The sequence below is a fragment of the Pantherophis guttatus genome, chromosome 2, assembly GCF_059756535.1.
Source record: "Pantherophis guttatus breed Tessera chromosome 2, ASM5975653v1, whole genome shotgun sequence".
In the NCBI taxonomy this organism is placed as follows: domain Eukaryota; kingdom Metazoa; phylum Chordata; class Lepidosauria; order Squamata; family Colubridae; genus Pantherophis; species Pantherophis guttatus.
In genome coordinates, this window is record NC_142064.1 from 278,847,863 (window position 1) to 278,872,286 (window position 24,424).

At 43.6% G+C, this 24,424-nt stretch overlaps 1 protein-coding gene across 1 annotated transcript; it reads right to left on the bottom strand.

Moving 5' to 3' along the window:
• Positions 1 to 8,478: 8,478 nt before the first annotated feature.
• On the bottom strand, positions 8,479 to 18,278 carry LOC148115982 (vomeronasal type-2 receptor 26-like). Its single transcript, XM_087885341.1, has 6 exons — positions 18,118 to 18,278; positions 14,086 to 14,377; positions 13,195 to 13,419; positions 11,054 to 11,281; positions 10,410 to 10,536; positions 8,479 to 9,383 (listed from the first exon to the last, which is right to left on the bottom strand). The coding sequence occupies exons 1-6, from the start codon at positions 18,276 to 18,278 to the stop codon at positions 8,479 to 8,481; spliced, it is 1,938 nt and encodes a 645-aa protein (XP_087741467.1).
• Between the last annotated feature and the right edge of the window lie 6,146 nt (positions 18,279 to 24,424).

The following is a 24,424-nucleotide window of genomic DNA, read 5'->3' on the forward strand; positions in this document are numbered from 1 at the left end:
GGGCCAATAAACTGACTTCGTATAAAAAAGAACCACTTGGCTGGGGCCAAAAGCCCTACTAAGCAGGTATATACAAAAGTATGAAGGCTATTGCTTAACGCATTGTAAGCTGCCCTGAGTCTCCGGAGAAGGGCAGCATATAAATCGAACCAATAAATAAATAAATAAATAAATAAATAAATAAATAAATAAATAAATAAATAAATATTCTATTCTATTCTATTCTCCCAAATCCTTAACCTCTACCCACACTGATACCAAACAGCACCCATTTTATTGGAGCAACACAAAAATCACCAGCCATGCTAACACCCACCACGCTCGTGAGTTCATTGAAGCCTGGCTTTCCACTAGCAATTCCATCAATAGACACACTGATCGATGAGCAGCTTACAAACCTCTCAGAATCCAAATCAAGCACATAGTCAACCAGAGACAGCTGTGACCCTCAACCAACCCACGCAAGCCCCATGCAGTTCATAACCTCCCCATCAGAAGACTCACAAATAACCAGATCATTACAAGACCTTCACTTTATACACCCACAGCTGAAGCCCTTATAAACACTGACATTGTCAATGATAAATGCCTAGCCTCAGACCTGGGACTGGAGGCAGGGGAGCCAGGCAGGCCAACCCCCAAGGACCACCCTAACCCATTGACCTCTCCTTACCTTAGCCATGCCCGGGGGTACTTAAGGTCCAACCATGCGGTCCTGGCTCAGTTCCAGATGTGTACCTGCAATGATAAGATGCCATGTCAATAAAAAGCTATTGATTTAAGAAATACCTGTGTGATGGAGTTATTGGGCCCGATCCTTGGACATCATGAACAATATGGTAGCAGAGGATGGTTTAATAGCCCAATCCTAACACTCCAGGACATGCCAGAGGACTCCATGCAAAGAACCACGATGAACAGGGTGAATACCAGGGCATTCACCAAGAAGATGGCAGAACGACCTGCCCAGCCCGAAGACACACAAGGAGAGGTACCCGAGAAGAGCAGCCTACTCCACCACCCATGCACCCCAACCAGACGTGACGAGGGATGGAAGGAACCAAGGAGCCCAACAAAAGAGAAATACGACCTGAAGGAAAGACTCCTCAAACTAATAGACTCGGCACAAAACAACACCGACCTCATCACGGAACTCTGAAGCCTGGTCAAAAGTTGCAAAGCAGCGAGTGAGGAAGATGAAGACGAGTCCGACTACAACGACTAAGACACGGTAAGAGAAGACTGCCCCCACCAAAAGCCCACCGAAAAGGCCGAAAAAGAATCGCGCCCTTTTGCGGTGGCCATCTTGGGTGGTGATGTTACCAAAGATGGCCGACCAACCACCAATAGACACCCGAGATTCAAATCTCATGGCAGGAATCGGGGCCTATTCGGAAGTAACCACTCAAGACCACCGCGGCGAACAAAAAAGCCCTAAGCTAAAAACTACAAGCTCGCCTACCGAGCTCGAGGTCGATGGGGCGATAGAATTAATCACCGCGGCCCTAGGGGACATGATGAGGCTGCCGGACACACACTCCGGCGCCAGGTGAAAACACAGAGGGGACACTGACACAAGAGGGGCCTACGCCGATGCCCACCCAAGGGGACCGACCGCCACCACGCAGACCCAACACTACCCACGACTCCCAGGAGGCCCACCCATGGGAACGACGGAGCCGGGGACAGAGCACTGAAGACGATGGGACTACTCACCCGACCGGCGACCAGGACCAGATCCAGGATCCGTGGGACCGTCATCAGGCAGGGGGCGACCATCGGCGGGCAGGGGACTCGGCCCGACACCAGGAGGCGGCATCCACGCGAGGCCGGGCCATCCGGGGCCATTCACGGCCCCAGCAGGATCTTGACCTTCACCGAAGATCCGTACCGCTTTCCGGAGGTCCAGGCAGCGACCCGAAGAGACTTCAGCCAAGCGAGGCCAGCCAAGGAGGAACCGAAGGCCCATCCGGAAGATTGGAGCCTTCACCCGGGAGCTGCAGAAACAAGCTCCTCACTCCACGGCAGCTGGGCTGAAATGAACTTCAGGAACCACAGGGTAGAAGCCATAGCAACACAGAATGCTACATATGTGGTTCAAAGAACCACTACAAGAGGGACTGCCCTAGGAACACTAGGGACAGGGACAGGCCACACCGGAGGGACAGGCCAGATCAAAGGGTAAGATACAGCGATAGGCACTCGCCAGATGACCGGCACAGACGAAGAGACTCCCCTAGCCCTAGGGACAGAAGAAACTACAGGGACAGCTCTAGAGAGAGCCAAGCTGGGTCACTGTACTGACTAGGGGACAAAGAACAGCACACCGATCAGGACAGGAAAGAGGGCACGTGGCTACTAGACTCGGGAGCCACCAACCACACCACATACGATCAGAACGCACTGATCTCATTCACTAAAGAGGATTTTATAATAAAGGTGGCCAACCAAAACAACGTACAAGTGACAGGAAAAGGTAACGCATATGTACCAGGGATAGGAACAGTACAGGGAGTGTTATTAGTACCAAATATACCATACAACATACTTGCCACACTAAAGCTGAGCAAGGACAACAACGTCGAGGTGACATTCAAAGAAGGGAAGGTACATGTAACTAGAGGGGGCAAGAGCATAGGGAAAACAGTGATCAGTGGGGACTTACCATTTTTTCACCCAGCCAGAGACACACCGCCCAAGGTAAACAACCACCTAAGGGCAAAACCCGACAACACATGCAACACAAATAAGGAAAACAACAATGAGGAAATAGAGGGGGTTAGCCACGCACACGCAACCAGTGACACAAGAGAGCAGGGGCTACCCGGGGAAAGAAAGTCGACAATAGGGAAACTAATGCATGACAACTGTGCGCACCTATTACATAGGAAATTAGGGCACATAGGTTTCCCCGTGGTACAAAAAATGATGGAATGCTCCGAAGGTGTAAAAATAAAGAATTGTGAGAACTACCTAGAGTGTTCTGTTTGCAAAAGCTCCAAACTAAAAACAAAACCCAGGCCCAAAAAATCGGTACACACCACCAACTCAATTTTCCAACTCATACATATGGACCTAGTGGGGCCACTAAAGCCCTCCATTAAATACAGGAAAAGATTCTTCTTGACCATAGTGGATGATTTCAGCCGCTATGGCTTCGTATACACCCTGAAGCACAAAGGTGAGGTATTCCAAAAATTTAAAGAATTCTATGCAAGGGTAGAGACACAACATAATACCAAGATCAGACAGATAATGACAGACCGGGGGTCTGAATTTCTGTCAAGCGACTTCTCACGATGGCTGAAGACACGCGGGGTAGTCCACTACACAACTTCTCCATTCTCCGCCTTCCAAAATGGCGTTGGAGAATGAAAAAATGGCACCCTACAGACCATGATGAGGTGCGCACTAGAGGATGACGGTCTAGGGCAACATTTCTGGTCAGAGGCACTCATATATTCTAACTATACGTTAAACAGACTGTGGTCCAGTGTACTGAATAAAACCCCATATGAGTTGATGTACCAAAAGAAACCACAGGTGTCACACTTACATATATTTGGGGTCACAGCAGATGTGCACATCCCCAGGCAATTGAGGCGCAAGGGAGACAAAATATCCAGAAGGTTGAGGTTCATGGGATACGAACCAGGGACGAAGGGATATAGATTCATAGACAGCAACAACAGATTTGTAATATCATGAACTGCTGTCTTTCATGAGAATGCCAACTGGTCCAAGATACACCTCAACGAGGTGTCCCTTAACAAGGATGATCCAGAAGGCAACCAAGGGGGAGCAGGACACAACACAGGAAAGACCACAGAGCAGGAGAGAGGCAAACCTAAGAGACAGGGGGTACAAGTTAGGGAATGGAAGGAGAACCACCCCTGCATCAAAGTAGACTCACTCACAGAGAAAGAAGCCAAGTACCTACACAACACTGAGACGCCACCAGCCAGGCCAGTCAGGGCAAGCAGGGGTAAGACACCAAAAAGGCTAGAGGACTATGTTTTGTCACTACACACTAACCAACTAATCCCCAATACATACGAGGATGTACTAAAGTTATCAGAGGGAGAAAAAGAAAAATGGGAACAGGCCATGGAGAGGGAAATGAGCAGCCTAAGGGAGCTAAATGTATATACTCCCTCCGAGGTCCCAGAGGATAAGAAACCCATAGGCACCAGGTGGGTCTATAAGATCAAAACTTTAGAAGGAGACAAAGTCCTCTACAAAGCCAGACTAGTGGCACAAGGGTTCACCCAAAAATACCCTGAGGACTATACAGAGACATATTCCCCCACAGTCAGGGCCGAAAGTGTGAAATGTGCACTGGTGATTGCATCGCTACTCGGCCTAGAAGTACATCAGTTCGATGTACAAACAGCCTACCTGCATGCTGAACTAGACAAGAAAATATACGTGAGAGCACCACCCAGCCAAAGCACCAAGAAGGGGGAAACTTGGGTCCTAAACAGAAGTCTGTATGGACTCAAACAATCAGGGAAACGCTGGTACGAGTACTTGTCCAAGACTCTGGAAACTATGGGATTCTCAGCCACCTTGGCTGACAACTGCTTCTTCATTAAGAAGGTAGGCAACTCCGTCGAATACGTCTTAATATACGTGGACGACATACTATACATCAGCGATCAGCCTAGCAAATGTAATGACTTTGCCAACGAGCTAGGGAGACACTTCTCGCTAAAGATACTAGGCAAGGTGGATAAATACCTGGGGGTACAAATTACAAAGACTGACAAAGGCTTTCACTCTCACAAAAGGACAAAATATTAGAACTATTGCAAAAATGCAACATGGTAAACGCCAAAACGTGTGAGACACCAATGCGGCCAGACTTCATAAAAGATATCTACAATGAGGCTGAGGCATTCAAGGACAATACACTGTACAGATCCACCATCGGCTCACTATTATACATTGCGAACTGGACGAGGCCCGACATCGCCCTGCCAGTTAAGTTGTTATCTCGACATGTAGGCAACCCCACTGTCTACCACTGGGAAGCCATCAAAAGGGTGCTGAGGTACCTAAAACATAGCGCTGACGCCTGCCTATCACTAGAACCCGAGACTACCACAAGACCCACACTCACATGCTATGCCAATGCTGACCGGGCTGGGGACGTGAAAAGTAGGAAGAGCACCTCAGGCTACATATTCTTCCTCAATAACAGCCCAGTACATTGGTACACAGGCAAACAGAATCTGGTAGCCACATCCACAACAGAGGCCGAATACATATGCCTGTCCAAAGCCGCCAACAACCTGGTCTGGTTTGATGACCTGCTCACAAATGTATGGGCAGAACCCAGCTACCCAATAACCATACACGAGGACAATAAAGCTGCAGTGGAAATATCAAAGGCCGAGGCAGTTGGTCAGAGGTCGAGGCACATCGACATAAAACATAAACATGTTAGACAGTTTTCAAACATCGGGTTCATAAAGGTCATACACTGTGACACAGAAGAACAGACAGCAGACATCCTAACGAAACCATTGCAAAACAAACAGCATACATATCTAACATCCAAATTGGGTGTCATCCCAAAAACAACATCTCAGGTACACATAATCCAAGGACACCCCGGCCAGGCATTTAGAGGGGGTTTTGTCAGTGATAAATGCCTAGCCTCAGACCTGTGACTGGAGGCAGGGGAGCCGGGCAGGCCAACCCCCTAGGACCACCCTAACCCATTGACCCCTCCTTACCTTAGCCATGCCCCGGGGGTACTTAAGGTCCAACCATGCGGTCCTGGCTCAGTTCCAGATGTGTACCTGCAATGATAAGATGCCATGTCAATAAAAGCTATTGATTTAAGAAATACCTGTGTGATGGAGTTATTGGGCCTGATCCTTGGACATCATTAACAGACATGCCTTAAAACTCTGATAGAGATGTTACCTAGCCAGGTAATGAAACATCCAGAAACCAACCCACAAGCTCAGAGAATGAATCTTCCCCTTCATATAACAATATAGTAGACCAGGTGTCTTGCTCCCGTCCGAGTCTGACTCTCCGGGGGAAGATGAACTGGAACAAGAGCTGACAGCGATTGAGATGGCAGCTCCGTTGGCCTTGGAGGAAGCTGGGGAAGGGCAGAGTCAGTCCAGGCAAGGCTTTTCAGAATTAGTAAGGCCTGCAGGGAGGGAGGAACAGAGGCAGGATGAACATGAGAGACAGAGCTCAGACGAGGAGCAAGAACCACCCCCTCCTGATCCAAGGCTCGGAGAGTGCAGAGAAGGTGTGATCATTGCAGACTGAGTAGGCTACTTGTGAGGAGAGTGTCCATCTTCAGCAGGCACACCTGGGGAATGAGACTTAAGGAGATGCTGTGGGGAGGGGCATTTGTCGGGAACAAACGCTGAGTTCCTGAAGTATTGCGTGCCAATGTTTGAACTTGCCAAGAGACCTTTTGGCGTTCTGGACTAATTACCTGGATCTTTTGCTCCCTGAACTCCTTGATTTGCCCTTGATTTGCCAAATATATTTGGATTTATTGCCATGCAGTCTTGGTGCGGACAGCACAGGCCTGGACTAATTGCAGTCAGAGGCTTCTTGAGGTTTGTGTGGGGTTTTGTTATCACTCTGCACTGGGACTTGCCAGAAATGTGGGAGAGTTTGGGGAGATTTGGAGCATTAAAGGGGCAGTTTGAACTGCCAGCTGTTTGTGTTATCTCTGTGCCGTGCCCTCGGTCATCACACAAGGGAGATAATCCAGAGTATCCTCCTAATTTGAGCAGGAAGTGTCTCTTCATTCTTTTGCTGCTGTTGCTGATGCTAACCCTGAAGTAAACCTGGCTGAAGCCAACTTGGAGGCTTCAGAGTTGCCACACCAATGGTGATGGGGGGGAAGGGGAATAGTTAAATGGGGTTTTATAGCCCAAACAATAAAGTTTTCCTATCGGAACCAAGGACATTCTCACAATGTGGCTGGCCAAAGGAGGAGCAAGTAACCAGGCAACCAGTCATACCTGAATTGGACAGCATGACCAGTGATTTCAGGGGGAGGTGGGGAAGGAAACTTTTACTTTTAACCAGGTGAAAGCCATGGGAAAATTCAGAGCCGGCTTTCACCAGTTGTGCCAATATGAAGTATCCAATAAACTGTTCTTTGAGGAACCTGCCTTCCTCGGAGTTCTGTTTTCTATAGGTGCATTACTTGGGACATTGACAGATGAGATCTTGACTACAATATTGCCAGTAATTACATTTGCTGATAATTTAAATTAAAATAATTGAACTTTTAGAGAACCCCAACCTCCCAAAATATTATTTTATTATTTATTATTTTTTTATTTTATTATTCATATTTCTATGCCACTCACTCTGGGCTGCTTACACCAAAGACAGTATACTAAATAGCATATTGCCCCCAACAATCTGGGTCCTCATTTTATCCATCTTGGAAGGATGCGAGGCTGAGTCAACCTTGACCCGGTGAGATTTGATCCGCTGATCTGCTGAACTAGCAGTCAGCTGAAGTAGCTGCAGTATTGCACCCTCACCACTGCGCCACCTCGGCTCTCTGATATTTCTGGCATATCAGCAACATTCCCATTGCACAAGCATCATATTTCAAATATTTGTGGTGTGGCATTTCAGGTAGGCTGAAGACAGATAGGATGCAGTGGCTGTTCAAAGAACTAAGCAGCCATATTGCAATTCTCCTGGACAAAGATGTGGGACACTATTTTCCAACTGCCCTTTTATTATTTCAAGCAAAATCATTTTCCCAAATCATATATGGAGGACAACTTGGTGTTGTGGCCCACCAGCAGCCACCAAAGCTGGCAGCAGATTCAGACGTGAGGAAGTTGGGGAGGAATGTGGGCCAGTCCTGGAGTCTGGGGAAGGCTTGGAAATGGCTCTGAGTCAGAGGCAGAAAGGGGGCCAAGGCCATCTGGTAGTTCTTTGCTGCTTCCGGAGTCTCCGGAGTCTGACATCAGTGAGGCAGAAGAACAGCATGAGCCTCTTCCCAGTGTGTGCATGCGCAGAGCTGCCAGGAGACAGGAACAATTAAGGAAACAGGATCGACTTGGGAGTAAGGCTTGGAGAAGATTGGCCTCTCCCATAACACAGAAAGGAGAAGTGAATGGGACGTGAGCTTTTGCAGGAAGCAATTAGTTCATCTGGCTGATTCAAGATTTGTAACTTCTATTTGTGACTCTGTGCCAGGTTTGGCCTTGCCCTGCATCTGGAAATTAGCTCTTTGGCAGCGTTCCATACGAGATAGGTGGGTGTTGATAACCTTCCTCTGAAAGACTGTTTATAAAGCCTTGCGGACTGTAAATGAAAGTAATTTACAGCCGTATGAATTAAAGAGGTTTGCTGGGACTTTGTTTGTGCTGTTTACTTTCTAAGGAAGCCTAGGTCAGAACACTTGGGTCATTTTCTATGATTGGCCCATTGGAATATATTGAGAGCACAAATTCCTCTATCTCACATTTATACATTTCTTCTGGTTGTAAGATGCTCTTTTGTATTCAAGTCTGGCCTCAGAAGGATAATGTAGCACTTGGGGATGAAGATGCAACCCAACAGACCAGCACTGGAGGCCAAGATGGAGAAGACCTGCACAGCCACCATGTATTTTCCTTTGGTACTCAAGTAAGTGGGCACAAAAGACACCCAGACACTGCAGAAGACCAGCATGCTGAAGGTGATCAGCTTGGCTTCGTTGAAGGCCCCGGGGAGATTCCTGGCCAGAAAAGCCATCGTGAAGCAGATGATAGCCAGGAAACCCATGTAGCCAAGGGCAAGGTAGAACATGGAAACGGAGCCTTGATTACATTGGAGGATGATCTCTGCAGGTTGTGAGTACATGTCTGACTCCGGGAATGAGGGAGAAGTGGCCAACCAGATGCTGCAGAGGACAACTTGGACACCAGAACACAAAAGGATGATAAAATTGGCCAAGGTCTTCCCTAACCATCTCTGTAAATTATTCCCTGGTTTTGTGGCAAAGAATGCTAATACCACAGTGACTGTTTTGGCCAAGACTGTAGAAATGGCAACCGTGAAGATGTTGCTGAAGGCTGTTTGTTGGAGAAGGCACATGGCTCTCCTTGGCTGGCCAATGAACAGAAAAGAGGTCAAGAAGGAAAGCTGGAGGGAGATGAGGAGGATGTAGGAAAGGTCCCGATTGTTGGCTTTGACTATGGGAGTTTCTCGGAATTTAATGAAGATTCTCAAGACAAAACCTGTTACTAAAGAGAGGAACAAGGCAAGTGAAGCTAGGATGATCCCCAAATTTTCTTGATAGGATAAGAAAGTTTCAGTCTTAGGTATGCAGTCATCTCGATTGATATTTGGATACTGATCTGCTGGACATGTGGTGCATTTTTCAGCATCTGAAAAGAGCAAGATCAATATCTCTCATAAACTAGGTTCTTCCATCATTTGTATAGTTGGAGTGAAACTGGTAATGGGGTGCATGAATATGTTCAGAAATTTGAGTAACATTAAGCAAAAGGACAAGTTCAGAAAGCAACTGAGATTCTCTGCCACATATTCCCAGGACGAGATCAGTGAGATTCCATGAAGCATGTGTTAGACATGCAATCCAAAGCACCCCACAGTCCTCTCATCAATGATCCATGTAGAGACTGGGTCTGCTGGTACTGGATTAGGTGAATCACAGGAAGGAATTGTCAAGCCTATAATTGATTGGGGTGTGGGATTGTTTGTATCTTTGTGCATTCTGACATGTATTCAGCTTGAAATGTTGGCAGCTGAAGGGGGGGTGGAGTCTTCATTCAAAACAGCATTCCTAACTGATGAGTAACCACATTCTAACGTCTGGCTGATCGCAGAAGGAGGAGGAGAGATGTAGCCAACCATCCAGCTCCCACCTTGTTTGGACAATGTGACAGTGCTTTTGGAAACTTGAGAAACTGAAACTTACATTGGGGTGAAAAGCCCGGGAACTTTAGTACTGGCTTTTCACCAGTAGTGTCAAGACGATGTATCTTAATAAATTTGTTCTTTGAGGAGAAGTAATGCCTTGAAGTTTGATTTGTGATGGATGCATTACTTGGAGCCTGACATGAATAAGATGTTGAAATCAAGGTCGCAATGGCCCCTGCAAATATGTATGCCCCCCTTCATCTGTAACACGGAAATGGTCAGTTTTTATTTCTGGAGAGCACTTATCTGGTTGGTCTGTTCCATTGTCTCTTTTTCCTCCCACCCATGCCAAGGAAGCAAGAACTAATGGCTTCTCTCTTCTGAATAGGGATGAAAAGACAAGGCTCATTTTTATAGTTTTTGAAGTGACTCCAGTGAGAAGGAGAAAATCTTTGTCCCTCTTTAGTTTAAAATGCCTGAATGTCTATGGTCATCCTGAAAATCTTCCCCTTTCCTCTGGAGTCACCCACCTTCAATGGTGGAGATGGTTCCTTCTGCACAAGGACGGCAGTCATAGCAGCAAATGGGCCTCCCTTCCTGGGCCACCTTCCTAAATCCAGGATGACAGCTTTCCACACATGTAGAAGGAGGAAAGGGCTGAGGAGAGAAAAGGAAATAAAACTCTGGATAGTGAGATGGGTGGCATACATAACATACCCAGAAAAATAACTTATTTTCAGGAAAATGGCAGAGGGTTTATTCCAAGACATAGCTTTGACTAATTAGATCTAAAAGATTGGATTGCACACTCCTCTCTGTTTCTCATTCCTTTTAGTGTTTCACACACATTAAAAATTTAGACTTTCATTTTAAACGTAGATATTTAATTGCTCAAGGATATATTGCCTGCATACTTTGCTTTGGCTAGGTAAACCACGTTGTTTGAATGACTCCTCATTCTACCTTTCTTTCCATAGACTCAGTGAATGGTTTGTATGAAAATTGAAAATTATTATTCATGGCCAATAAAGGCGTTTTTCACTCTTGAGAGTCTTATCAGCTGATGTGCTAACTCAAAGGCATTGAAAGCAATTCTCCACCGATGGAGAATTCAAGTGTATTCCTGTTATAGCCACCTTCAGTGGAATAAAATAAATGCCAGCATTACTCGCACCTTGTTCAGCAGTTCCACCTGTGCGATATTCTTCCGGTCAATGGAAAATTTAAAATCCTGGGATTCCCGTTTTTCTACGCTCCCAGATTTCACTCTCTTGACAGATTTATTTGGGAAAACAATCCAGTTCACAATGTCCAGGTCAGGTGTAAGATCTCCTTTCTCATCCAAATATACCCCTTCTATGGAATTATTGTAAAACTGAGAGCTTTGAAGGAAGGGGTGAAGCTGGAAAGAACGTAAGGTAAATAAAAATTTAAAAGGGACATCAGAGGTTTGTGTTTCTTTTTTAAAGACCCCTTTGTCTATGCTGGGAGAGCTCTGAATATTTCTGTCTCTCTGCTCAAAAAAACACATTTTATTGTCAGAGTCAAACTTGGGTGGAAAATATTAATAAGCAGGGGAATAATAACAGCTGCTAACTTAATATTTAAATATCTTGATCAGAACAATTTTTGGCAAAAAAAAAAAACCCAAAAAATAAAACTGGCTACGTCGCTAACTTTGAGCACACAATAGATACAAACTGAAGGTAAACTGCTCCAAACTCGATTGCAGGAAATACAACTTCAGCAACAGAGTGGTCAATGCGTGGAATGCACTACTTGACTCTGTGGTTTCATCCCCAAACCCCCAAAACTTTAACCTTAGACTGTCTAGTGTTGATCTCACCCCATTCCTAGGAGGTCTGTAAGGGGCATGCATAAGAGCACCAGTGTGCCTACCGTCCCTGTCCTAATGTTTTCTTTTATTCGTATCCTTTTCATGTATTTACAATTATGGTTACACTTGTATCTGTCATAAAATACATGCTTGACAAAATAAAATAAATAAAATAAAATAAATAAAAATAAAATAATGATGGTAAAGGACAGAAGATAGGATTGTGGTCATTCATGGTCCCAATGCTTTATTAGAGCAATAGAAATGTACAACTCCTGTAAAGACAAAAGTATTTTTTAAAACAAAATCATGTTTAATTAATCTAAAAACAGATGCCTGAAATTTCATCCATTCAGATTTTCCTTTAACTTGAGAGTTCTTGTTAGATTTTTCTCTTGTGTTGTATCCTTAGTTGCCCAAGTAAAGTAGGTAGCTTTGCTATTCTTACTTTCCTATGCTTTCCTCACGGCCTTCAATGGTGAAGATCAGTGACGTCACACTGCAAGCATCATCACCAGTGGTGGGTTCCTCCCGGTTCAGTCCGGTTCGGCTGAGCCGGTAGTGGTGATGATATGACGTCAACGAATTGGTTCTCTCCCCTGCCCTCTCACCCCCCACCCCCCTAAGTTATTCTTACCTTTTATTTGGTCCCACCCCCAATCTATTGCTGCCTCCTGAGTCCCAGCTGATGACTAGAGGGAAAAAAACTGTTTAAACTCTTGCCGCGGGGCTTCAAAGGGCCGTCCTACAGCTGATCGGTGTTAAAAGCAAACAAATGAGTCGGGTAGTAAATTCGAGGACTGGTCGTAAGTGTGAGGACCTTCCAGAAATGACTCTGACCAGCTAGCCATGCCCACCTAGTCACATGACCTCCAAGCCACACCCAGAAATAAGCCACGCCCACAGAACTGGTAGTAAAAAAATTTAGAACCCACCCCTGATCATCACTGAAAGATATTGGTTGATATTATCCTTCTTGCTACCATTTGATGGCTTGTTGTTTGTACCAACTTCATCAGTTTGGAAAAAAAAAAGAATGGATTGAACAACCAAGAAACCAATGAATTCGCTTTTAAAAACATAAAATTAAAACAAGAGAATATTGGGGGTGGGGTGGCAGAGGTGGTATTCAGCCGGTTCGGACCAGTTCAGGCGAACTGGTAGTAGCAACCTGCCCCGGCGCTATGCCATTCTATTTAGCCACATTTTCAAGCCATGCGCATGTGTGGAGGTGGCACGTCGCGAGTGAAGCAAGCCCGCGTGTGCTCACATTTTTGGTGCTGGGAGAACTGGTAGGTAAATTGTGCGAATCCCACCCCTGGTGGGGGGAGGATAAGAGCAGAAAGAAACAGAAGGTTGTGATTAGATTGGAATTGAGTTTCTGAGTAATTTCATTTTTCAGAATAAATAACCAAGTCATCCAGTGATAAAACTATTTCCCATATTTTGAGGAAATATGTCTAATGGAAAAGAAGTACCTGCCAAGCCTTTAGCCTTGGATCTTCTACCTTCATGCCCCTGTTTCTCATTGATCTCTTGAATGCGGATATGTAAGCTGAATTTAAGGCTATTCCCACAGACCAAATGGTGTTGTAAATGAGGTAGCTGTCCAGAGTTAGGATCCGATCAATCTCCACTTTCCTCACAGCCTCCAATTCTTCTGTTTGTCTACACCGTCTCCAGACTTTCACTGAAGGGGCATCCTTGGTGGATGAACATATAAAGGTTTTCTCCAAAAAGTTAATTAGGAGTTTAACCAAGGTTTTAAAATCTTCATAGTTTGCCCATTTTCTTTTCTTTATCAAGAAAGAAAAAATGCAACCAATGTGTTTCAGGGACTTCACACTAAACATAAAATCAAGACTGAGATCCCACTGAGCTGTGATGATCCAGACTTTATCTATGACACGTTCTGGAAGATGTGCAAGTATTGTGTTGATAACTACCATTCCTACTGAGAACGAACTAGTCTCTGAACCATAAACAAAGACATTGACTTTTCTCCATTTGTAATATTCTGTTACTTTGAAAACCATATTAGCGACATTCAATCTAAAGCTTTGATATATAATCACACAAATGCCATTCTTCAACATCAAAGCAGACATTGTCATCATGAACCTCTGTCCCTGGTCAGTTTCCGGAGCAACAAGACCAACCAAGGTCCACTTGAAATAGAGGAGAAGCTGGACCATCCCTGGGTACTGGACTCCTTCAGCAGGGAGCATCGTGTAGAAGAAAGGATGCTGAGTTTTATCCCCCAGAATCTTGGAAGCAAAACTATAACTGATCTGGAAGAAATGGAAGATATTATTTCAATTCTGATTGAAAATCACACAATTGAACATTGTTTCCCAAGAAAGACACACCTGAGGGACTTTGTAGGTGCCCAACATGCTGGAAATCTGAATGGAGATGCCAGCCTCGGCCTCTTCCAGAACAGCCACTGTGTTTCTCTGCCTTCCACACCTGTAGTTGGGCACATTGGCCTCCCCATCGGAAAGCAGGTCCAGCAAAGGATCTGTAGTCATCTCTACCTTGAAGAAATTTTCATAGATATTATAACCCAGGGTGATGTTGGGTAAGAGGTGGTCATTCCGGTTGATGTCCTCAATGGTGAAAAGGAAAGGTACAAATTTCCAATACCTCTTGGTTGATACTCTGCAGATATGAAGATATGAATGAAAATAAATTTAACTTTCATTCCATGAGAATAGTTTTAGTACACTCAATCACAATTTTACCCCAAACAGTTTGGAATATTCCAAAATATTAACAAAAACATTAATAGAAAAAGAATAATACGGAGTTTCCCTGAAAATAAGACCCTGTCTTATATGTTTTTGAACCCCGAAATAAGTGCTTGGCCTGATATTCAGGGAGGTCTTATTACTTTGGGGCACGTGGAGCAAGACGGGGCTCCTCTTGCCATTTTACCTGATTTCCAACTCTCTCTCTCTAACCCTAACTAGAGGAAATGGTGGGGACCGGCTGTGCATGCATTTAAATATTTTCAGGGAGAGATTATTTTTGGGGGAGGGCTTATTTTCAGGGCAGGGCTTATTTTCGGGAGAGGGCTTATTTTGGGGGAAACACGGTATCAATACAATATTTTTGGATCATACGATATTAGTTAAAAGTCACTCTCCTAATTGGTGAAACTTGCAACGCTTCAATTTCATGCGCTTGTCTTCTAGCATTTAATATTTTATATATGTGATGGGTTGCTTCCTCTGTCTTAGTAAAACTGATTGATATACCCAGAGAGATAAAAGGAACTATTATCTCTTTTATGTTCTAGATATTATCAATATATTTGGCATTGGCCCCAAGAGTTTAAACTGATTCAAAATAGCTCCTGCATGGATAATATTCAGAAACTGTTCAAAACCAGGTTTTTTTTTTTGAAATTTTTTTTTATTTTTAAACAAAACTTAAAACATAAAACAATTGTCATCCATTAGAATTACAGAAAGTGTATTGATCGGTTACAAATCTTTTGTGCTTAATCCTCTATCCCACATTTTCTTATTTAACAGTTTATTACATTATTATTTTCCTTTACCAATTATTTAACAATAAATTATCCTATAAAAGGGGGGGAACCCCTTTATATATTTTATTATCTTATCCATTTCATTTAATATTTCATTTCCATTCTTTCTTGTCTAACCATTGATAAAATAAATCCCATATCAAATAATATTGTTTATCTTCTTGTTCACTAATTTCAAATGTCAATTTATTCATTTCAGCACACTCCAAGATTTTCTTGATAACGTCGTCATATGTGGGTATCTTCTCACCTTTCCAGTTTCTAGCAAATACAATTCTAGCTGCCGTTAAAACATTCACAATTAAATATCTCATTTCTCTATTATATATTTCTGGTAAAATCCCCAATAAAAATATCTCTGGTTTAAAGTCAATTTGTTTCTTTGTCATTTTTTCCAACCACCTGTGGAATATTTTTTATCTTTTAGCTTTTACACGTGTCCACCACATATGGTAATATGTGCCCGGGGACTGATGACACTTCCAACATTTCTCCGATTTGTTCTTATACATTCCGGCTATTCTTGCCGGGGGTAGATGCCACCTGTAAAACATCTTATACAAGTTTTCCTTATATGCTGTTGACATTGTCATTTTATAATTCTGTGACCATAATTTTTCCCATTTCTCTAACTAAATCCCATGACCCACATTTTCCCCCCATGCAATCATTGTTTCTTTCATTTGTTCTTCTGCCAATTTTACTTCTAATAAATGGCTATACAATTTTTTAATCACATGGTCATCAGAACCTATTAAAATTTTATCTAAGTTTGTCAAGGTGCTATAAAAAACCCCTCCTTTTTAGAATCTTCATCATATCTAGACTGTATTTGCATATATGAAAACCAATCCATTTCAAGTTCAAGACCAGGTTATTTTCTCCGTATCTTGGACAGAGAGAAGGTTGAGTCTCTTTTAGATGGATGTTAGTTGGTTACCTTTTGATGATATTCAGAGTCTGTTAACCATCAGGTCTTGGGCCGAGTCAAAGTTGAAACAATGTTGTTGCTTACTTTTTCTTGTTCTGGGGCCTTTCTTTGATTCTTTTCCTGTTTTCAATTGTTTCTTTTAATTTTAAGCCACCCAGAGACAAAATGGGTCTCATTTGTTTATAGAATTCATAGTGAATTCTATGAATTCTATAAACAAATGACTAACTAAAGCAATCAACCAACCAATAGATTATTATTTCATTTAAAGATTTTGCTTGGTTCCTGGCATGAATTTGTGAACAAGAATGAGTTATATTTTCCCTGTCTATCAATTCCTATATATCTATGGAGATTCTCACTCAACCAGGTCATGGTTGAATAAAAGCACTGTTAAGATATCAATTCCTATGTTCTTAACTGGGAGGCTTTCATCCCAGCAGTAAATTTTAGCGTGGAGAAACAATGATGAAGTCATCTCTGATGCAGACAGAAAAAAACAACATTCTGCTGTGCTTGGATCAGGTGTCCCACAGAATATAGAATAGAATAGAGTTGGAAGGGAACCTGGAGGTCTCCTAGTCCAGCCTCCTGCTCAAGCAGGAGAACCTATACCATCTCAGTCAAGGGACTGTCCAGTCTCTTCTTAGAAACCTCCAGTGATGGAGCACCCACAACATCTGGAGCAAAGTTCTGTTCCACTGGTTAATTGTCCTCACTGTTGGAAAGTTTCTCCTTAATTCCAGGTTGCTTCCTTCCTTTTTTAAAAAAAAATGATTTATATGCCGCCTTTCTGTGGAGACTCAGGGCGGCTTACAATGCGTTAAGCAATAGCCTTCATACTTTTGTATATTTATACAAAGTCAGCTTATTGCCCCCACAAACTGGGTCCTCATTTAACCTGCCTTAGAAAGGATGGAAGGCTGAGTCAACCTTGAGCCTGGTAAGATTCGAACCTGCAGTAATTGCAGGCAGCTGTGTTAATAACAGGGTGCTTTAAACCACTGTACTACCAAGGCTCCTTGAATAGTTTCCAACCCTTATTTCTTGTCCTGCCTTCTGGTGCTGCCCTCTTCTTTGTGGCACCTCAGGGGTGAGGTGGAAGAGAGATTTTCTTTTGTTTCTCTGTATCCACTCTTTCTTTCTTTCTTTCTTTCTTTCTTTCTTTCTTTCTTTCTTTCTTTCTTTCTTTCTTTCTTTCCTTTGTTTCTTTCTTTGTCAAACATGTACAAGATAGCAGGTATAAGTATGAACATGGACATGAACAAAGGAAAGAATACAAATAAATGGGGACAGTAGGATAAGGATGGAAGGCACACTGGTGCGCTTATGCACAACCCCTTACAGACCTCTTAGGAATGGTGTGTGAGGTCCACAGTAGACAGTTTAAGATTGAAGCTGTGAGGGTTTGAGGATGTAACAATGGACTTGAATAGAGCATTCCAGGCTCTATTGTGGGGGCAATATATTCAAATTTGATTTATATGCAGTCCTTCTCCGGAGACTCAGGGCAGCTTACAATGCGTTAAGCATACTTTTGTATATTTATACAAAATCAGCTTATTGCCCCCACAAACTGGGTCCTCATTTCACCTACCTTAGAAAGGATGGAAGGCTGAGTCAACCTTGAGCCTTGGAGAGATTCAAACCAGCAGCAAATTGCAGGCAGCTGTGTTAATAACAGGGTGCTTAGACCACTGTACTATCAAGGCTCTTATTTTGACTGAGGTTTTATACCTTAAAGCTTAAAATTAGTTTCGTGATCTGCAGTGTGCAGTAGGGACTCACAATAGGTTCAGAAAGTAAGTTAGCAAAGAAAGCAGATCAGCGAGAGAGCTTCTTGTGTTTTTGATGGCCGGGACCTGTATGCATTCATTGAAGTGCCTCTTATGCAGTGTGCAGGGATTGACTTACCGTGAGAATTTGGTTGAAGGACTTCTATCAAAGCTTAATAATTGAAACCGTGCAACCATTGCCGAGACTATGCCACTAATCATATAATCTCCTGGCTTGTAATGATGCTCTGGATCCACTTCACTCTGCTGCAGAGTCAGGAGGCATTTGGCTTTGTGCATCACACCAGATCCCCATGGCCACAGAATCAGCAGAAAGAGAAGCAGAAGCAACATGTATTATGTCCCTGACCGAGTCTTTCCTGTGTCACCTGCTTTTAAAGAGAGAAAAATAAGAGGTGGAAGAAACCAAACTAGGGTCTCCTGCTTGAGAAGAGGGTAGGACTAGAAGATCTCCAAGGTCCCTTCCAAATCTGTTGTTCTGTTATTTCTGTAAGATGCTTCAGATCAAGTCAGAGTCAGCTACGGGAGATAAACACAGAATCTGCTTTGATCTAAAACTACCATCAAATTCGCTTTCTGTATATACCCAGCATTTCTGACACAGACTCCACCCAACATTGCTTTGGAAGTCTGATATTGACACCAAAATATTTCCTGACATGTTTGTGTGACATTTTTTTTAAGTTTGCAGAAACCTCTCTAGGGCATTAAGACAACAAATAAACCACTATGATTTGGATAATTGTATGGAAGAGAACTTTCAGATCTCTGAACCCTGAAGGAGGGAGAACTAGTGACTTCAAGCTTTGAAAATGGGCCAGTGAGGAAGATTGGAGAATCTGGCCCAGATCTTTTTAATAAAACACTTTTAGAAAACCTAGAATAAAGAGAGATTTTTAGCATGGCCACAAAAAGTGACACTTAATATGTATTTATTTGGACTTTTTACCTACGAAAATTTATAGATAGATCTGTAGCCACCTGTGAATCTTATTTACAGATGACTAACTAGTCCCTTAGGGATGCAGGGTCTCAGTGGCTAAGACACTGAGCTTATCGATCGAAAGGTCGGCAGTTCAACGGTTCGAATCCCTAGTGCTGCGTAACAGGGTGAGATCCCGTTACTTGTCCCAGCTTCTGCCAACCTAACAGTTCGAAATCATGTAAAAAATGCAAGTAGAAAAATAGGGACCACTTTGGTGGGAAGTAACAGCGTTCTGTGCACCTTTGGTGTTGAGTTATGCCGGCCACATGACCACAGAGATGTCTTTGGACAGCGCTGGCTTTTTGGCTTAGAAACTGAGATGAGCACTGCCCCCTAGAGTCGGGAACAACTAGCACGCATGTGCGGGGGAACCTTTACTGTTACCTTTTAACTAGTCCCTATTTTGAGAGAGACAAATGTATGGAGCAGCACCTGAGGAAGAAAAAGACAAAGAAAAAGCACTAAACAATAACTTGTGAACTAGGAATTTGGAAATAGAAATTGAAAGAGAAAGGGATTATTTCAAGAATGGCAGTAAAACAAAGTTTATGTTCCATAACCAGACCCATTATTTTTTTCTATGTCAGAAACACCAAAGTGTTTCTGTGGTTAAAGGATTTGCCAGTGATATCATCATCACCCTGGGGGCACCCATTTGGGGGCTCCTTTCATGTCCCATGAAGTTGCCCGCTGAAGTGATACCCATTAATCTACTCTCAATCACCTGCTTTTGAACCACTGGGTCGGCAGGAGCTGGAGCATATGACAGCATATGGCTTGTGGCAGCAATGGGTCTTGAACACGGGCTTCCCTATCAGGAGCCCAGCATTTTAACCTCATGAGTCACCATGTTACCAGACCCATGAAGGAGCAAAAGCAGCAGCTCAAAGGTTCAACCAACATTGGGTAGGAGAAAGAAGTCAAAGAGAGACATAGGAAATGATTGGTATCTGTGCAGTTTCTTTAGCCTATTCCAAAGGAAGGGGGCTGAGGCCAGGTCCCTCCTGATTTTCTAGAGACCGGTACCCTTCCCGGAGGATTCAAGTTGGTTTTGCTGACTTCCCCTGGCACTCCTACTTGTGAAAAACCCATCTTTAAGGGAGCTAAACATATATTTCTGCCTTTCAAATTGTATATGGGTAACCAATGCCTTTAGACTTTAAATTAAGATCCCATCCCAGAAGATATTCATCCAGACTTAGAATGTGTGGAATCAAAATTCAGAATACAAAAGAAATAGTCAAGGTTCACTGCAACTGCATCAATAACATATACCCTGGGATCAAATTCACATGCAAAGAGGAAACAGACTCCCATTCCTCCTCATTGACATAAGGACACTAGACAACAGAGAACTAGAAACCTGTGTCTACCACAAATCCATTCACATGGACCAGATCCTCAGCTTCGCAAGCAACCCCACCCTACTGTACACAAAAGAAGCTGTATCCAGATCCTGTTCAAAAGGGCCAAGACACACTGCAGCACCACAACACTAAGAAAGGTGGAAGAGAAATCGTTGCTCAACGTCTTTCTCTATAATGGCTATCCAAAAAACTTCCTATTCCGACACAGCATGCAAACTACAACACATTTCACAGACAACCTACTCAGGAAAAACCTAACCCTATCGTATACAAAAGGGGTGTCGGAAATGACAGCCAGAATCCTCCAACCCCTAGGAATAACAATAGCCCACAAACCCACAACCACATTCCACCAGGAATTATCCAGAACCAAAGACGAAATACAGAAGGATGAAAGAAACAATGTAATCTCCAAAATCAACTGTAATCATTGCAAGCAATTCTACGCGGGACAAACATCACATCAATTAAAAACCAGGATCCACGAACACCGGCTGGCAGTCAAACACCATGATGTTCCACTTCTACAGAGGAATTATTGAGTCTGTCATCTGCACCTCTATAACTGTCTGGTTTGGCTCTGCAACCCAACAAGACAGACACAGACTTCAGAGGATAATTAGAACTGCAGAAAAAACAATGGCTACCAACCTGCCTTCCATTGAGGACCTGTATACTGCACGAGTCAAAAAGAGGACTGTGGAAATATTTACAGACCCCTCGCATCCTGGACATAAACTATTTCAACTCCTACCCTCAAAACGACGCTATAGAACACTGCACAACCAGAACAACTAGACAAAACAACAGTTTTTTCCAAATGCCATCACTCTGCTAAACAAATAGTTCCCTCAACACTGTCAAACTATTTACTACGTCTGCACTTCTATTAATCTTCTCATCATTCCCACCACCCATCTCCTTCCACTTATGAAGGTATGACTGTAACTTTGTTGCTTGTATCCTTACGATTTATATTAATATTGTTTCCTGATTGCTAATTTGTACCCTATGACTATCATTAAGTGTTGTACCTTATGATTCTTGATGAACGTATCTTTTCTTTTATGTACACTGAGAGCATACGCTCCAAGACAAATTCCTTGTGTGTCCAATCACACTTGGCCAATAAAAAAATCTATTCTATTCTATTCTATTCTATTCTATTCTATTCTATTCTATTCTATTCTATTCTATTCTATTCTATTCTATTCTATTCTCCCAAATCCTGAACCTCTACCCACACTGACACCAAACAGCACCCGTTTGATTGGAGCAACACAAAAATCACCAGCCACGCTACCACCCAGCATGCTCGTGAGTTCATTGAAGCCTGGCATTCCACAAGCAATTCCATCAATAGACACACTGATCTATGAGCAGCTTACAAACCTCTCAGAATCCAAATCAAGCACATAGTCAACCAGAGACAGCTCTGACCCTCAACCAACCCATGCAAGCCCCATGCAGTTCATAACCACCCCAGCAGAAGACTCACAGATAACCAGACCATTACAAGACCTTCACTTTATACACCCACAGCTGAAGCCCTTATAAACACTGACACTGACATACCTTGAACTCTGTTAGAGATGTTACCTAGCCAGGTAATGAAAGGTTCAGAAACCAACCCACAAGCTCAGAGAATGAATCTTCCCCTTCATATAACAACGTAGTAGACCAGGTGTCTTACTCCCATCGGAGTCTGACTCTGTGGGGGAAGATGAACTGGAACAAGAGCTGACAGCGATTGAGAGGGCAGCTCCGTTGGCCTTGGAGGAAGCTGGGGAAGGGCAGAGTCAGTCCAGGCAAGGCTTTTCAGAATTAGTAAGACCTGCAAGCAGGGAGGAACATGGGCAGGATGAACATGAGAGACAAAGCTCAGATGAGGAGGAAGAACCACCCCCTCCTGATCCAAAAGCTCGGAGAGTGCAGAGAAGGTGTGATCATTGCAGACTGAGTAGGCTACTTGCGAGAAGAGTGTCCATCTTCAGCAGGCACACCTGGGGAATGAGACTTAAGGAGACGCTGTGGGGAGGGGCATTTGTTAGGAACAAACGCTCTAGTTCCTGAAGTGTTGCGTGCCGATGTTTGAACTTGCCAAGAGGCCTTGCATTCCTTTTGGCGTTCTGGACTAATTACCTGGATCTTTTGCTCCCTGAACGCCTTGATTTGCCCTTGATTTGCCAAATATATTTGGATTTATTGCCATGCAGCCTTGGTGTGGACAGCGCTGGGCTGGACTAATTGCAGCTAGAAGCTGCTTGAGGTTTGTGTGGGGTTTTGTTATCACTCTGCACTGGGACTTGCCAGAAACGTGGGAGAATTTTGGGAGATTTGGAGCATTAAAGGGGCAGTTTGAACTGCCAGCTGTTTGTGTTATCTCTGTGCTGTACCCTAGGACATCACACTGGGTAGATAATCCTGAATATCCTCCTAATTTGGCCAGGAAGTGTCTCTTCATTGTTGCAGTTGCTGATGCCAACCATGAAGTAAACCTGGCTGAAGCCAACTTGGAGGCTTGAGAGTTGCCACACCAATGGGGATGGTGGGGAGGGGGAATAGTTAGATGGGGTTTTATAGCCCAAACAATAAAGTTTTCCTATAGGAACCAAGGGCATTCTCACAGGTGGCTGGCCAAAGGAGAAGCAAGTAACCAGGCAACCAGTCAGTACCTGAATTGGACAGCATGACCAGTGATTTCAGGGGGAGGTGGGGAAGGAAACTTTTACTTTTAACCAGGTGAAAGCCATGGGAAAATTCAGAGCCGGCTTTCACCAGTTGTGCCAATATGAAGTATCCAATAAACTGTTCTTTGAGGAACCTGCCTTCCTCGGAGTTCTGTTTTCTATGGGTGCATTACTTGGGACACTGACAGATGAGATCTTGACTACAATATTGCCAGTAATTACATTTGCTGATAATTTATATTAAAATAATTGGACTTTTAGAGAACACCAACCTCCCAAAATATTATTTTATTATTTATTATTTTTTTATTTTATTATTCATATTTCTATGCCACCCACTCTCCAAGGACTCTGGGCTGCTTACACCAAAGACAGTATACTAAATAGCATATTGCCCCCAAAAATCTGGGTCCTCATTTTATCCACCTTGGAAGGATGGAGTCAACCTTGAGCCGGTGAGATTTGATCCACTGATCTGCTGAACTATCAGTCAGCTGAAGTAGCTGCAGTACTGCACCCTAACCACTGTGCCACCTTGGCTCTCTGATATTTCTGGCATATCAGCAAGATTCCCATTGCACAAGCATCATGTTTCAAATATTTGTGGTGTGGCATTTCAGGTAGGCTGAAGACAGATAGGATGCAGTGGCTGTTCAAAGAACTAAGCAGCCATATTGCAATTCTCCTGGACAAGGATGTGGGACACTATTTTCCAACTGCCCTTTTATTATTTCAAGCAAAATCATTTTCCCAAATCATATATGGAGGACAACTTGGTGTTGTCGCCCACCAGCAGCCACCAAAGCTGGCAGCAGATTCAGACGTGAGGAAGTTGGGGAGGAATGTGGGCCAGTCCTGGAGTCTGGGGAAAGCTTGGAAATGGCTCTGAGTCAGAGGCAGAGAGGGGGCCAAGGCCATCTGGTAGTTCTTTGCTGCTTCCGGAGTCTCCGGAGTCTGACATCAGTGAGGCAGAAGAACAGCATGAGCCTGTTCCCAGTGTGTGCATGCGCAGAGCTGCCAGGAGACGGGAACAATTAAGGAAATATGATCGACTTGGGAGTAAAGCTTGGAGAAGATTGGCCTCTCCCATAACACAGAAAGGAGAAGTGAATGGGATGTGAGCTTTTGCAGGAAGCAATTAGTTCATCTGGCTGATTCAAGATTTGAAACTTCTATTTGTGACTCTGTGCCAGATTTGGCCTTGCCCTGAGTCTGGAAATTAGATCTTTGGCAGCGTTCCATATGAGATAGGTGGGTGTTGATAACCTTCCTCTGAAAGACTGTTTATCAAGCCTTGCGGACTGTAAATGAAAGTAATTTACAGCCGTATGAATTAAAGAGGTTTGCTGGGACTTTGTTTGTGCTGTTTACTTTCTAAGGAAG